Source organism: Mustela nigripes, chromosome 3 (assembly GCF_022355385.1).
Source record: "Mustela nigripes isolate SB6536 chromosome 3, MUSNIG.SB6536, whole genome shotgun sequence".
Lineage (NCBI taxonomy): Eukaryota > Metazoa > Chordata > Mammalia > Carnivora > Mustelidae > Mustela > Mustela nigripes.
In genome coordinates this window covers 20415769-20429718 of record NC_081559.1, presented here as the reverse complement: position 1 = coordinate 20429718, position 13950 = coordinate 20415769, and the positions used below count along the sequence as shown (strand labels likewise).

The following is a 13950-nucleotide window of genomic DNA, read 5'->3' as shown; positions in this document are numbered from 1 at the left end:
TCTCTCAGCAAGTGCCACTGGCGGCCCATAGACTGAGGTCATCGCAGCTGTGGGCTCTGGCTTCCACCAGCCAGGCATCAGATAGAGAACATTATCTCACAAAGGGAAGAGCCAGAGCAAACATTGAACAGGAGACAGAATGCTAAACAAATGTAGGAGTGCTGACAATACTGACTCTAATGTTGGCCCTCCATCTCATTCATGTCCCTGCAGTGACTTCCCTTGTTGCTATGTGTCCCAAGTCCCTTGGAGGTGAAGGTAGGCCCTGACCAGAATGCGGGAAGGCTACCCTTATTCATCATCGCCATGCCCTTGCTCTATAAAAGCTGTGGATTAAGGCCTGGACTTTGCAGAAAATAGCTGTCTAGCCCTTGGATTGGTGTCTTCCCCCCTTCCCTGTCTGAATACAGTTCTGTATGAATGGTATAGAGTGGCTGGCTTTGTTTTTCCATCTCAAAGTTCTCTGTCTGGAGGATGTTTTGCTGCCCTCCCTCCACCTCCCAACAACAAAGATCTTTTCTCTCTCCAACCCCACAGAATGTTTAGAGATGAAAGAAGCTGGAAGGGAGGAGAATTCCTAGAGACTAAATATTTTTAGCCAAGAGAGACTGAACACTATCCAAAGTTACTATTTATATGTTTTTATCAATCTGAACTTAGGACTGGATTGGACACTTATTTATATTCTTTCCCTTGTCAACCAGCTGGTGGACACTCAGGAAGAAAGCCAAATCAGCCATAGATGAGAGAAAGGCATTGCACATTTGCTCTGCATGTAAGAGGTGTAGGGTTAAGTCTTTCATTCTGTTACAGATGCATGTGGATACCTCTTCTCTTTCCCTACCTGCCAGGAGACTGACAATCGTAAGGGAGACAGAATTTCTCCCAATACAAACATTTACGTAGCCATCTGTCTGGATTAAGGTGCAGTTTCAAAGAAGAGGCATCAAGCTAATAGCCCCCAACTTGAATATTCATTTAGGGTGTAAGGCAGAGATCCTATAGAAACTGGAATATTCTGGAGGGTTCAGGAAGGAGCTGTCAGGATGGTTTCAAGCAAAGATAGCTGCTATGGAAAAATACACTCACAAATACTTTCCATCTAGGGCAACATTTGCCTCTGTGTGTGTATATTTTAAAAGTGATATAGGAAAAAGGAAAAATGACTAGAATGACATACAAGGTTTCTCAACAGAAAACCAAAATTAAGAACCAGCATAAGCAAGTTGTATAATGCCAAAGGAAGATAAAGATGACACTGATATTTGCTGAGTGCCCACCACATGCCAAGTAGTGTGTCAGGAGGGACTTCCCCATACGAACAATGGTGAATTTAGCTGACCATGATCTACCCTCAATCACATCATTAATGGGAATTTATTGGCAAAAATTCCCTATGGCCTTTTCCCTCGTGTTGCTGCTTCCTAATTGGGAATGAACACTTACTGGAGGTGAAAACTCACCAAGTAGTTGAAGAGGATGTGAGACGTCTGAGCAGGAAAATCTCCAATATTTAAGAGAAGTTTGCGCAGCATGTACATTAACTCATCCTGAAAGAAGAAGAGAATTTCATCTCACTCAGTGCCCATACTAGAGGAAATAAAATTAATTTCTTAAAAAATGGGGGAGGCTCTAACTTTTCCCTTTTGTTGGTTTCCATTATGTTCAGCATTTTAATGTAGTATATGCAATACTTATTAAACAGCATTTAAACCAACTATAATACCTTTTCTTAGGGGCTAATCTATGGAATCACTGAACAGTAGTTAGGTTTTTTTAGATAAAAATTTAGACTCTGTCTATTGGTCATAGACAAATCACAGGAGAGCAATACATTTACTCAACTCTATTTGCTCTAATTTCCAGGTGTGATGTAAATGTAAGACAGACCTATCTTGAGAAGCCATTAAACAAATGTGGTTTAATGAACTTCACAGGTCTGCTTCCTAGGTTTTGAGTCAAAGAGGTAAAGAGCTAGGTTGAGAGAAGATAAATAGAGATGTGAATAATTAACCTTACCTTTCAGAAACTAAACTTAATCTTCCAACAAAATAGAACCATAACACAAAAATGAACAAATACTATTTAATCATCAGTGTTTTTTTTGCTATTGCTCAGAAATCTACTTTTATTTGGCATAATCTTCTTATAAGTGGTCTACTAAATTAGATCTTTGTGATTAGTGGACAGTTTCAACTATTCTAATAATCCTACCTACATCACAGACTACCAAGCAATCAAATTCAGGAAATGTACCCATTACTAAGAAACACTATGCTGAACTGAATCTTTGACTAAAAGACTGAAAGTCTTTCTGTATCTTGGGGCCATCACTGCTCTTGTACCAAACACATATGGAGACATCAGTCAATGGACCAATTTGAAGGAAAGCAGCGGTATAGGACTGTTTATCATTATCATTACCTAAAGCATGTATTTGTTCTGGGTCAGAATTGATGTTCTATGCATAGTGCTGTGAAGCCCACTGTTTGCTTTTAACGGTGTTCACACACATAGCTACATGGCTATACTCTAAAGAAAGAGGAAATTACTTGTCTATTGCTGATGGTCAGTTTTTCCAGAAAATGTCGAAGAACTGTTGATGGATCTTCAATTAGACAATTCCATAAGACTTGCTGAGCCACAGCACTCACTTCAGAAGAGAGAGGACATTGAACATTTGTCTTAAATAGAGATAAAGTGTTAATACACTATTCAAACAATTTACTAAGTTTTAATTAGTCTCTCTTTTTTTGCCTTAACAAGATTCTGTGAACTCTTTTTTGTTGAAAGGTAGATATTTGTTTTCTTTTTTGCTTATTTCTGAACATTTTCACCTATAAAGAAAAGGTAATGAAAAGTATAGGATGGTCTTGAGATTTTAGAATGGCTCTTGTAAAGAACACACTTGTGAGGTACAATGGTGTATCATTCACCCTTAAAAGAAGGAAATCTTGTCATTTGTGATAATGAAGATGGATTCTGAGGACATTACGTAAAAGGAAATAAATCAGACAGAAAAATACAAATACTGTATGATCTCACTTACATGTGGAATCTAAAATAACCCAAACCCATGGATACGGAGACCAGACTGGTGGTTGCCAGAAGTGGGGTGTGGTAAATGAATGAGAGTGGTCCAAAGCTAAAAACTTCCAATTATAAGATAAATAAATAAATCCTAAGGCTATAACGTACAGCCTAGGGACTATGGTTAACAACATTGCCTTACATATTTGAAGGTTGCTAAGAGGGGAGATTTTAAAAGTTCTACAGAAAAAATTGTTGCTATAGGTGGTCATGGGTAAACTAGACTTATTATGGTAACACTTCATAACATACACATATATCAAATGATTATAGTGTATGCCTAAAACTAATACAATGCAATATGTCAATATTTCAATTTTTAAAAAGAATGCTTTAGTGAATCTTTGTTTTGGAAATTACCCTAATACTAGAAATGGTGAGTATTTATCAAATTGGTCATATTTCAATGTTGGTTATATAGAGAAATTTCTAAAGTAATTATTTGGTTTTTAGGAAATATGTTTTGGTTAAGAATGCATATGAATTAGAAATGATCTTTAATTGTTTACCTGGAGGCTTTAAATAGTATCTGCCTCAGTGAGATAAAGTAGTTAAGCCAGTCCTAATTAGGCTCCCACTTCTAATGAGGATGTCTTAGGATTAAATAATTTTTCCTAATGTGAAGAAAGTATCTTCTTCTTTGGGGAGAATGATCAGGTCAAGACTGCCTGGAAATGCCCAAGCTAGGGAAACAGGTATGTAGAAGTGAGTGGAAGAGAAGCTGGAGAATCTTCAGTCTAAATGATTTAATTAGTGTTTTAAACTAGAAATGTAGGATTTTGCATAAATTTGTCATTCAGCCTATATTTTAAATAAAGGATACCAATATTTTGCTTCCCAAACCAACCATCCAATTAAAAATATGAACTATATAAATGAATAATATTAATAAGAGATATGTAAATATGTTTTAACTTCCATGTGTCTATAAATAATTAAAATAGGTGTGGGTTTTTCTTAGGTTGAAATCGATTACAAAACTATCTTTGCACACTATTCTTGTTCTAATTGCTGAAGTAGGGCAATTTAATAGTGAAAACATGAAAAATACAGAAAGACGGAAAAGTAGGACTGGTAAGTCTACCAATGACAGAAACAACTATAAACATTTTGCAGTATGCCCCTTCATATATGCAAAATATATAGGTACACATTTTAAAAAATAATATGCAGAAAATACTCTTTGGTACTCAGTTTTTTACTTAGCAATATTAAAAATGTTAATATTAATATTCTTCTAGAATGTGATTTTAATATACACAGAATGCTGTCATATGGAGGTAGCATGATTAATTGCTCATTGGACATTTAAGCTCTTCTCTAAAATTTGTTTCTTTTTACATAATGTACAATGTGAGGCATCCTATTTAGACCCTTATATGGTTCTAATCATTGCCCTAGGAAATGGCTAGAAGTCAAAATCTATATCAAAGGGCTTTCACACTTTTAAGGTTTTTGACACATACTGTGACACTGTTCCAGAATGCTTGTACTGAGTTCCGCACTCCCATCAGCAAGGTGTGAGAATTCTTGTTTCCCTCAGTCTTTACCAACTACAGATATTTTCATCTAGGATAACCTTTAAATGGTAGCTACACTTGTAGTGAGCAGGGCATAACATACAGAGAAGCCGATTCACTCTGTCGTACACGTGAAGCTAATGTAACACTGTATGTAGACTCTATTCAAATAAAAAAAAAAAAGAAAAAATATTTTCACTTTTTTAGATGAAATGTAAAATTTCATTGTTGTCTTAAACAACAATGTTATTTATAGATGTACTGACCATTGGTCTGTGTATTTATATTCACCCATTTTTCTATTGGGGTTTAAAAAACATCATTATTGAGCTCTAAGGCTTTTAAAATAACAACATTAAAAATACTGGCCTGTTGTCTATCCCTAAGATCACTCAACTTTACCCCTCATTTATCTTTTCATTTTGCAACTATTCTCTTAAGGTAGTATGTCTGGAAAGGTAATCAAGCAGGACAGATGGTATTGGTGGTAGTGAGCTAATAACTAAGATTTTCTAAGGTGGCTAGAATTACTACTTGATTTTCATGTGGCCAAATAAATGTTATTTGGTTCTCTGGTCCTCAACAAGACTTCCGGATTCCAAGTATTTATTTTAAATACAATTTTTTGGTCATAAATGTAGTGGGACATGGAGATGAAGACATTGATAATGTTAGTAGAGTGTGCTACACATCTGTAAATGTAATATGTACACAAAACAATTCAACATGTGACCAGTAGTTACTGTCTTCAAGAGCACCCCACTATCCTCCAACTGATAACAGCTTAAATATTTTATTAGAGTTATTGGCGGTATCACTAATCAAAACGGATACCTGCTACTCCATCTTCCCGCACTTCACCATCCTCCATTAGATGAACGATGGGGAGCACTGCTGCACAGATGCATGCTGGGAACACCGCTTGAGGAGGCTGAGGCACATGGTGGTTTGGTGTGTGTTCAGTGGTGTGTTCCTCATCTGAAGAGAGAGAGATCATTGGGATGCGTTTCTCAGTATTGTAATTCTAATGCAACATTTCTCAGTTCGAACTTTCCTATTTAACCTTCTTTTCGTTATAGGTATCTAGGTGTCTCAGCACCATTTGTTGAAAAGACAACTCTTTCCTTACTTGATTTTCATGGTACCCTTTTCAAACATGAAACCAAAATGAATGTGATGGTTTAGTTCTTGTTGTTCAATTCTATACCATTGATTTACTGTCCAACCTTATGTCGAGACCACACAATATTAACTGCTGCCACTCTGCAGTAAGTTTTGAAATTAGGAAATGTGGCTCTTCTCGCTTTGTTCTTCATTTTCAAGATTATTTTGACTATTCAAGTGTGTTGAACCATCATACTTTTTGGTAGGAATGTAAAGTGACACAGTTACTTTTGAAAATAGCTTGGCAGTTTACCCCACAAAACTTGTACATAACTGTTATAGTAGTGTAATTTAAAATAGCCAAAAAGTGGTAACAACCCAAATGCCTATTAACTGGTGACTTAATAAACAATGTGGTATAACCATATAATGGGAACATTATCTGGTAATGGAGAACGGATATATGTGACCACACGGAGGAACCTTGAAAATATTCTGACTGGAAATATCCAATCACATAAGGCCACATATTGTATGACTCTATTTATATGAAATGTTCAGAGCAACAAATCCATAGAAATAGAAGATAATTTCTTGCCACCAGTTGGAGAAAGGGTGGATTAGGAATGACTGTTAATGTGTATAAGGTCTCCTTTTGGGATGATGAAAATATTCTAAACTATTTATGGTTAGAAGTGTAACCATTGCATAATCGTTGCATAATATTGTCTAATAATCAATGCATTGAATATTTTCAAAAGGTAAGTTTTATGGTACATGAATCATGCCTCAATAAAATTATATCTGTTATGAAAAATATAATTGAGCCTTTGGCCCAATCCCTGTAAGTTGTGATTAATTAGCACTGGTCATTTGAAGTTCCTAAGGGTTATACAGTCAAGGGTTTCTGTAGAACTTTTTAATAACTTTATAAGTCAGTGATGAAGTTGTGTAATCATAAGCAATAAGTCCCAGACAGTTATTCACGATTAGAGAAAACATATTTTTTAAATTTGTGGAACTGAAGTGTATCATATCCTCCCCCCTCCAGAATCAGCTTTCATTATAGGAGTAGCATGAACTCTGGTCTTCCTTTGATCGTTAAATTATTCCAGAACAACATCCTAAAGCATCCTACTCCATCCCAAGTAGATTGTAAAAATACTGATGTGTGTGTCCCATTCTTCGGAATCTTGATTTAGTCTTGGTTGTGGCCTGAGTATATTTTTAAAGCTCCTCACTTGATTGTAATGCATAGCCAGGGTTGAAAACCCACAGCAGTATGATTGTTGGCAATGTAACTAAAATAGAACCAATTATAAAGGACAATTGCTAGATAAAAAATATTTTTTAGACTACCACTCAATCTAATACTTATTTTTTGAACTTCAAGTCCTGAGACAAGTTATTTAATGAAGACAGTGAAGTGTAGTAAGAATACTAACTGGCAAATGTTTCAAAACACACACGAGTCATGAGGAATAAATAACATATTTCTAAGAGGACACACCTTCAGCACTAACAGCTGAGCGCACAGACCAGACTGACCCTCGGCGGAAGGAGTAATTCCTGTGGGAAGTGCTGGAGGTACAGGATGGACTCACAGACAGTCGACGGGATGCCAGATTGGTGACTTCTTCTACTGGCAAAGAAAATGGGGAATGTGACCTTTGGTTTTGTAACAAAGTTGTCATCACACAGCTATAGTTGTATCACATCACAAGTGTATACTGCTCTCTGAGCATAAGACTCAAGTAATTTAGAGTGTACTTAACAAATAGAAAAAAATCTTTCAGAAACACAGATAGAAAATTCCACAAAAACAGAGCAGAGAATCACTGAATTAGAATGGTTCATAAATTATTTCTGATGCCAACCAACAAATTGGTTGCATTTGTGAAGGTTGATAGTTAATGGACTAACCCCATTTTTAATGACGAAAGATTGACTGCAATTACTTTAATACACACTCTGAATTTAGTTGTTCTCTGAATCATAATCACTATTGGTCCATTATCATATTGGATCATTCAATGTGACTACATCGCTCCTCTAGACAGGCCAACTCCAGAAATGAAGAACATAACAGCTTTCCTCTTTCTTTTGCTAGTGTCAGGAGTTGAGACACACACACAGAGGGGTGCATATCACCTCACATCACATTAAATCATTAATGTTCATTTCAAAGCCAGTCCTTTCCATTTCCTGCGCCTTAGCCCCCCAGGATGTCCCGTGTGTAGGGGGCACCTTCTTCTTCTGGCTCTGAGTTGGGCGTGCAGGTGGGCTCGTAACAAGCCTCCTGAGTGATAGGGATGGCGGTGATGAGGCTGGCTTCTCTACCAAGACGTTTCTTCTCTTCCTCCTGTTGCAAGTTCTTTAAGATGTGTTCTGCTCTCTGATGGGAGCGGGACACAGCCCGGGCTGAAAAGGATTTCTATGGAGACATGAAGACCAATTTATTTTATAGAAACTGTTCTGCAAGGTCACAGCCATAAAGAGTGTTCCCATAGAATTACACAAATGTGGCACTTTGCAGAAAATGGAAGGGCACCCATGATCTAGTTTCATGGCCATTTGTTTTTTTGTTTGTTTGTTTTTCTGTCAGGTTTCCAGGTTGTGTGTAACTAAGTTATTCATTTTCATTCAATCAGACTAATTCTTCAAGAATATCTTTAAGTTTTGGGATTTCACCTTTAGAATTTGGGGTGATATCAATGATCCTCTCTAAACATTCAAATCAAATAAAAAATTTTAATACTCTAGTCCTTTCCACAACTTGTTGAAATGGTTTTAAATGAAGGACATTTATTTCACAAGGTTAATAAAAGGGAAAGAACCACAGAGAGAAGGAGGAATGGGATATCTCTCATAAACCAAATAGTTACATGATTTATTTAATATTTGTATCTCAGGTATCTACCACACCATAAATACTTAATTATAGTAGATAAATAGAGTGACACACTGCAAATACTCAACAATATTTATAGGAACAAAGTGAATAGAAATTATGAGAATTGATAGCAATACTAAGGTTGACAGGATCTTTACATAAGACTAAAAGTTTCCATTGATAAAAGATTCCAGAGCAATTAAGGGCATTAGGTGGGCCACATGGCAATTTATTTGCAGATCAGGGGCTAAGCTGATTTATTATATTAAGGTAAAGTAATAATTGTGGAATGAGAGAAAGAAAACTGGATATACAATCTGGGGTCTTGGTTGCAAATTCCTTGCAAACTTGGTATGCAGAGAAATTATATTCTCTATCCAATAACCAATATTCATTGGCTCAAATGACTCCATTGTCTGTACAGGAGACAAATCCAAGATCCTTACATCAGTGATTCAGATGCTGGAATTTCTGTATAAACATTTTTATGGATAATGAGCTCAAACAGTTCTTCAAAGAAAACTACAATACCTAGCAAATGTGCAATGTACAAAAATGTTCAACCTAACTTCATATATTCAAGTGACTTTTTAAAGAATTGTGAATAAAAAAATCAATGACTTTGTGTTTTGCCACGCAAAGTGGCATTAAAAAAAATACTAGCTAATTTGAATCAAGATGACACACTTTCCTTTTCTATTGTATATGGGTAAAATGGTAAAATCTTCCTGGGGCTATTTTGGGTGGTGTATCAAAAATCTTTAATATTTATATACTAATTATCTTAAATTCTATGGGAATTTGTAAAGGAAAATAGTCATGGATTTGTGCTGAAGAATATATCTATTTTCTTTTCCTTTTTTGATTTTCCATATTTTCTCCATTACTCTTGTAATTCATAAAATTCAGCAGGTGAAAAATGCACATTTTGCACTCCTTTCTTTCAAAAAGCACTTATTCTTGGTTCTTGTCTATGAATGGACAGTTCTCTTAACTTAACTGTTGGTGAATTCTATTACATGTAGCACTGATATATTAGAGTACAAAAGACCTGAAGTCTCAGAGGGATATTGTGATGATGATACTAATGATCAACAAAGTGAAGAACAGACCAATGGCCAAACAAGGAAATAAGAGCTGCCAACTCAGTGCTTTTTCTTATTCATCCAGGGTCCATCTCATTACCTTTTGGGTAGCTTAGATATTACAGGTTAGGTGAATATCTTTGCTTTATAATAACTAGAGACAAAAGTGCTACACTTGGACAAGAAATCAATGGCTAATGCTTTTAACAGTTGTGAAAGGTGGCTGCTACTGAGATCCTAAAACAAAACTGTGTTGACTTAGAGGTCTGCAAATGCTCACTACTCCATATTAGTTCCTTCTATTCTATTCACAAGAACAAAAATCTTTCATGGCTGATTCTCTGTGCTATGACATTCTGATGACAAGAAGGAACAAATTTTCTCATGCATTCATTGTCCTTCTCTCTTACATGGACACCGTGGAGCCTGAAGTGATGAGAAAGAAAGTGCCTGTTACTCACAGACTGGTCTTCATTAATGGGGTCCTGGACACTCCCGCTGCATTGAGGGACCCAAGGGGGGTCAAACATTGGGACAGATGGCATTCCAAGCACTGGTGAGGGCAGGGTGAAGTTTATACTGGGAGGCGGGATCTGTTAGTTGATATCAGAAGAATGAGGTAAGATGGAAAATAAGCTAGAATGAGTCGAAGTATAATTATGAAATCATCTTGTAGAGTACATGATGTTACAGAGCACAGGGTGAACGTCTTTTGGTCTCAGTTTCATCATTAAAAAAATGGATGGTTTCAAATATATGATCCCTATTTGCGTTAATTACCCCATCCTCCAAAAAATATCTATCTGTATAAATATAAAAAAGTATCTCAAAGATTATACCCCAAACTTTTATAGGCATACCTCTGGGATGGTAGTGGGATCTTGAGGTTTGTAGAAACTTGATTTTCATACTCTACCACTCTTTTATATTTCAGTATTTTTTAAAACAAGAATTCATTCATATATGAGTTAGCTTTACTTATATAATCACAGAGAAAAAGAAAATGAAGCATCCCCTGGGCCATACACTGTAGATTTGAGGTTCAAGGATTTAAACAAGCCTTGGGTTGGGTTTGCAAATCTAATTCCTATGGCGGAAGTATCCCTCACCTTGAAAATCTGCTGTGCTCCTTCCTCCATCCGAGGCCAGACCTGGTAGCGAAACCTCCAGAGTGTGTGGAATTTGAGAACGGCGTTCAGCCTCTGTACTGTCTCTGGGTGGTGGAACTCGGACATCAACATGTCAGACACAGCCTCAGGGACTTTCACCGCACACAGCAGGAACATGGCAGCTAGAGACAGCCAACAATTCATCAGCTACACGTCTTTTAATTTTGATTGATCCTGGGGGATGGGGAGAAGGGGGGAGCTGTTCCTACCTCCTGGAAATTACTCCTGAGCTAAGGGAACCAGGCCACCAGCACTGGTAAAAGCAAATCTTATTGCAGCCACTGAAAACCAAACATGATCCTTTGTGCTACCCACCATCTTCCAATATCCGGCGAGGGCAGTGACAGCATGATATTTCCGTAGAATACCTCATTCCAAGCAGTCTTACTTTGGCTCACAGTGAAAAGTGAATGTGAGAGGAAGCAAATGAAAAAAGGAAATAATATACCAAAATATCCTTTTTAGAAAATGCCAAGAACCGGGGCGCCTGGGTGGCTCAGTGGGTTAAGCCGCTGCCTTCAGCTCAGGTCATGATCTCAGGGTCCTGGGATCGAGTCCCGCATCGGGCTCTCTGCTCAGCAGGGAGCCTGCTTCCTCCTCTCTCTCTCTGCCTGCCTCTCTGCCTATTTGTGATCTCTCTCTGTCAAATAAATAAATAAAATCTTTAAAAAAAAAAGAAAAAAGAAAAGAAAATGCCAAGAATCAGGGTCATAGTAATCCTGGGATAGTGCATAAAAATGACCATTAAAAACTGTCCCAGCTATCTTAAAAATAAAATTCACGTTGTACATATATTAGAAACCTCCACCCTTCTGAGAGAATAGAAGAGACCAAGAAGCCAAAAGGGATTTCATGAATCATAATACCATGCTGTTTTTTAAATTTTGGGAAAAGTCAAATATCAATAAGAGAAAGGCCAAGCACAACAGTAAGTTACAAAGTTAATGAATAATGGGGCAGAAAAATACACTCTGAAGCATAGATGCATGAGTCAGTGTCCATCATAAAAATACAATTTAAAATCTCTCTTGTAGTTTTCTTCCTGGATCATCAAAACATACTCAGACAATTGTGTCAGGACAGCTGGTGTTGAGTGCCACCTCTGAAACCCCTCTGCTATGTGCTCCTGGGAGAGCCTTTCCATGTCTCTCAGCCTCTGTTTCTTTAGGGCCAGAATGTCAGTGATGGTGATGATGAAGATGATGGTGATGATGATGGTGATGGTGATTATGGTGATATTTGCCTCCAAATTTGTTGTTAGAATAAGGACAATAATGCATGAGAAAGAGCTCTGTGATGTGAAGAGTACGAGAAGCTTCTAACACCTGTCTTATTTTCTGGAGGCAATGTGACATATGGGAGGGACATCTATGTGTGCAGTCAGAAGGCCTGGGTCTGGTGTCCTGGCCCTGCTGCTTCTGATCTGTGTACACTCAGATAAGTCCCTTCAACCCTCCGAGTTGCCATTTGCTCACATATAAAGTGGTTATTACGAAGGTCAAGTAAGACCACGTGTGTGCTATGGTTCTATTAGAAATGTTAGCTCTTGTGACAATTAGTGCTTGATAATCCTTTTCTTTATCCTATTAGTTTTTTAAATTTCTACTCTTTTTCCTTTCTTTACTTTTCTTTAAAACGTGCTCTACTCTGTCTCAATTTTTATTCGCCATGGTCTCTCTTTACATCATTGCAAGCTGGAGTTCTATCGACTTCAATCCCTGTCCTGAAGCAGTTTTCTGGTGATGCTCACTAATCAGCAGATCCACTGGCACTTTTTATAGCATTTGTTTCCTTTCAGTCTTTAACATTTTCATGACCATTTCCCTGAAGAGCTATCCTTTGCTTGCACAGTTTGAGGTTGAGTTCTCCTACTTTTCTGGTCATTTTCCAGGGTTTGCTGCTGGGCACTGCTCTTCCTGTCCTCTGAAGATAGAGAAGGCCAGTGACTTAGTACCCAACTTTTGGCTCTTTATTCCACAGATTCTTCCCCCAGAAATCCCATCCATGCTCACAGCTTCAGCTGTCTCAAAGAGCAGATTTTCCCCCAAGGTTATCTCGACCTTTGCCCTTTTCTCATTAGCTTTAATGTCATGACACCAAAGATTCATCTTCTAATCATCTGAAACCAAACTGCTTTACTTGTTGCTGCCATATTCAATACATACTCTATATACAACACTACTCTTTTTTTCTAGAACCCATGAATGGTTTTCTACAGTTCAGTGGAAAGTCCATACTCCTATGAGTGTCATTCAAGGACTGTTACAATCTAGTCCCACTCACTTGTCTAATCTCATGGACTGGAGACCCCTCTACAAAAGCCATCCCAGTCTCAATTCCTCCTCAGGCTTTCCAAAGAAGCCCTATGCATTTCCACACCCCAAGAGGCTTTGCACATGCCATCCTCTTTCTTCTAGCTTTCTTTAAAGCCCAATCTACCTGTTCATATCTTCCATGGAAGTTTCCACGGCTATCTCTTATTTGAGAGAATGCCCTTCCCTGATGCTCTCTCAGAATATGTGGTAGAGAAGAAAAATCCAAACTTTAATGCAAACAAAAATATTTTACAAAGACGTTTGTTGTAATGTAGTATAAAAAGCTGAAATATCCCTAAATTTCCATTAGTAGTCTAGGTTAATTGTTATGACCATTCAACGAAATATTTGGTGGGTATTAAAAAGAATGAGGTGAATCTTTTAGCTAATGCTAAAAAATTGTCTCCTCATTTGGGGCTGTCCAATTTTAATTGATTTTTGCTCAAATAAGCTCTACAGAAGTTTAGTATACCCTAGTTTATCTTTTAACATTCTAGTGTTAGGAGAGGGAACTGAAGGAGATGCTCACAACCAGGCATGCGTACCTTTGGAGCCCCTGACATTGCAAACTTTAACTTCTTTTTTTTCTGAGAGAGAGAGAGAGAGAGAGGAGTAGGAGTGTGGGAGGCGGGGTGGGGGGAAGCAGAGGAAGAGAGAGAGGGAATCTTAAGCTGGGTGTGGAGCCCAACATGGACCTTGATCTCAGAGTCCTGAGATCATGACCTGAGCTGAAATCAGGAATAAAACCAACTAAGCAACCCACACTCCCTGGCG

At 37.5% G+C, this 13950-nt stretch overlaps 1 protein-coding gene across 12 annotated transcripts in view; it reads right to left on the bottom strand.

The window, feature by feature from the left end:
* Nucleotides 1-13950, bottom strand: part of UNC80 (unc-80 homolog, NALCN channel complex subunit) — a 230625-nt gene that overhangs the window by 63532 nt on the left and 153143 nt on the right. For 11 of the 12 annotated variants that reach the window (XM_059393393.1, XM_059393382.1, XM_059393389.1 and 8 more), the window contains 7 exons: nt 10802-10983; nt 10154-10285; nt 7962-8148; nt 7225-7356; nt 5445-5588; nt 2553-2653; nt 1464-1550 (listed from right to left, as the gene is read on the bottom strand). In XM_059393393.1, coding sequence (XP_059249376.1) covers nt 1464-1550; nt 2553-2653; nt 5445-5588; nt 7225-7356; nt 7962-8148; nt 10154-10285; nt 10802-10983 — 965 coding nt within the window. The remainder of the gene's footprint in view (nt 1-1463; nt 1551-2552; nt 2654-5444; nt 5589-7224; nt 7357-7961; nt 8149-10153; nt 10286-10801; nt 10984-13950) is intronic. The other variant, XM_059393383.1, reaches the window with a different exon arrangement.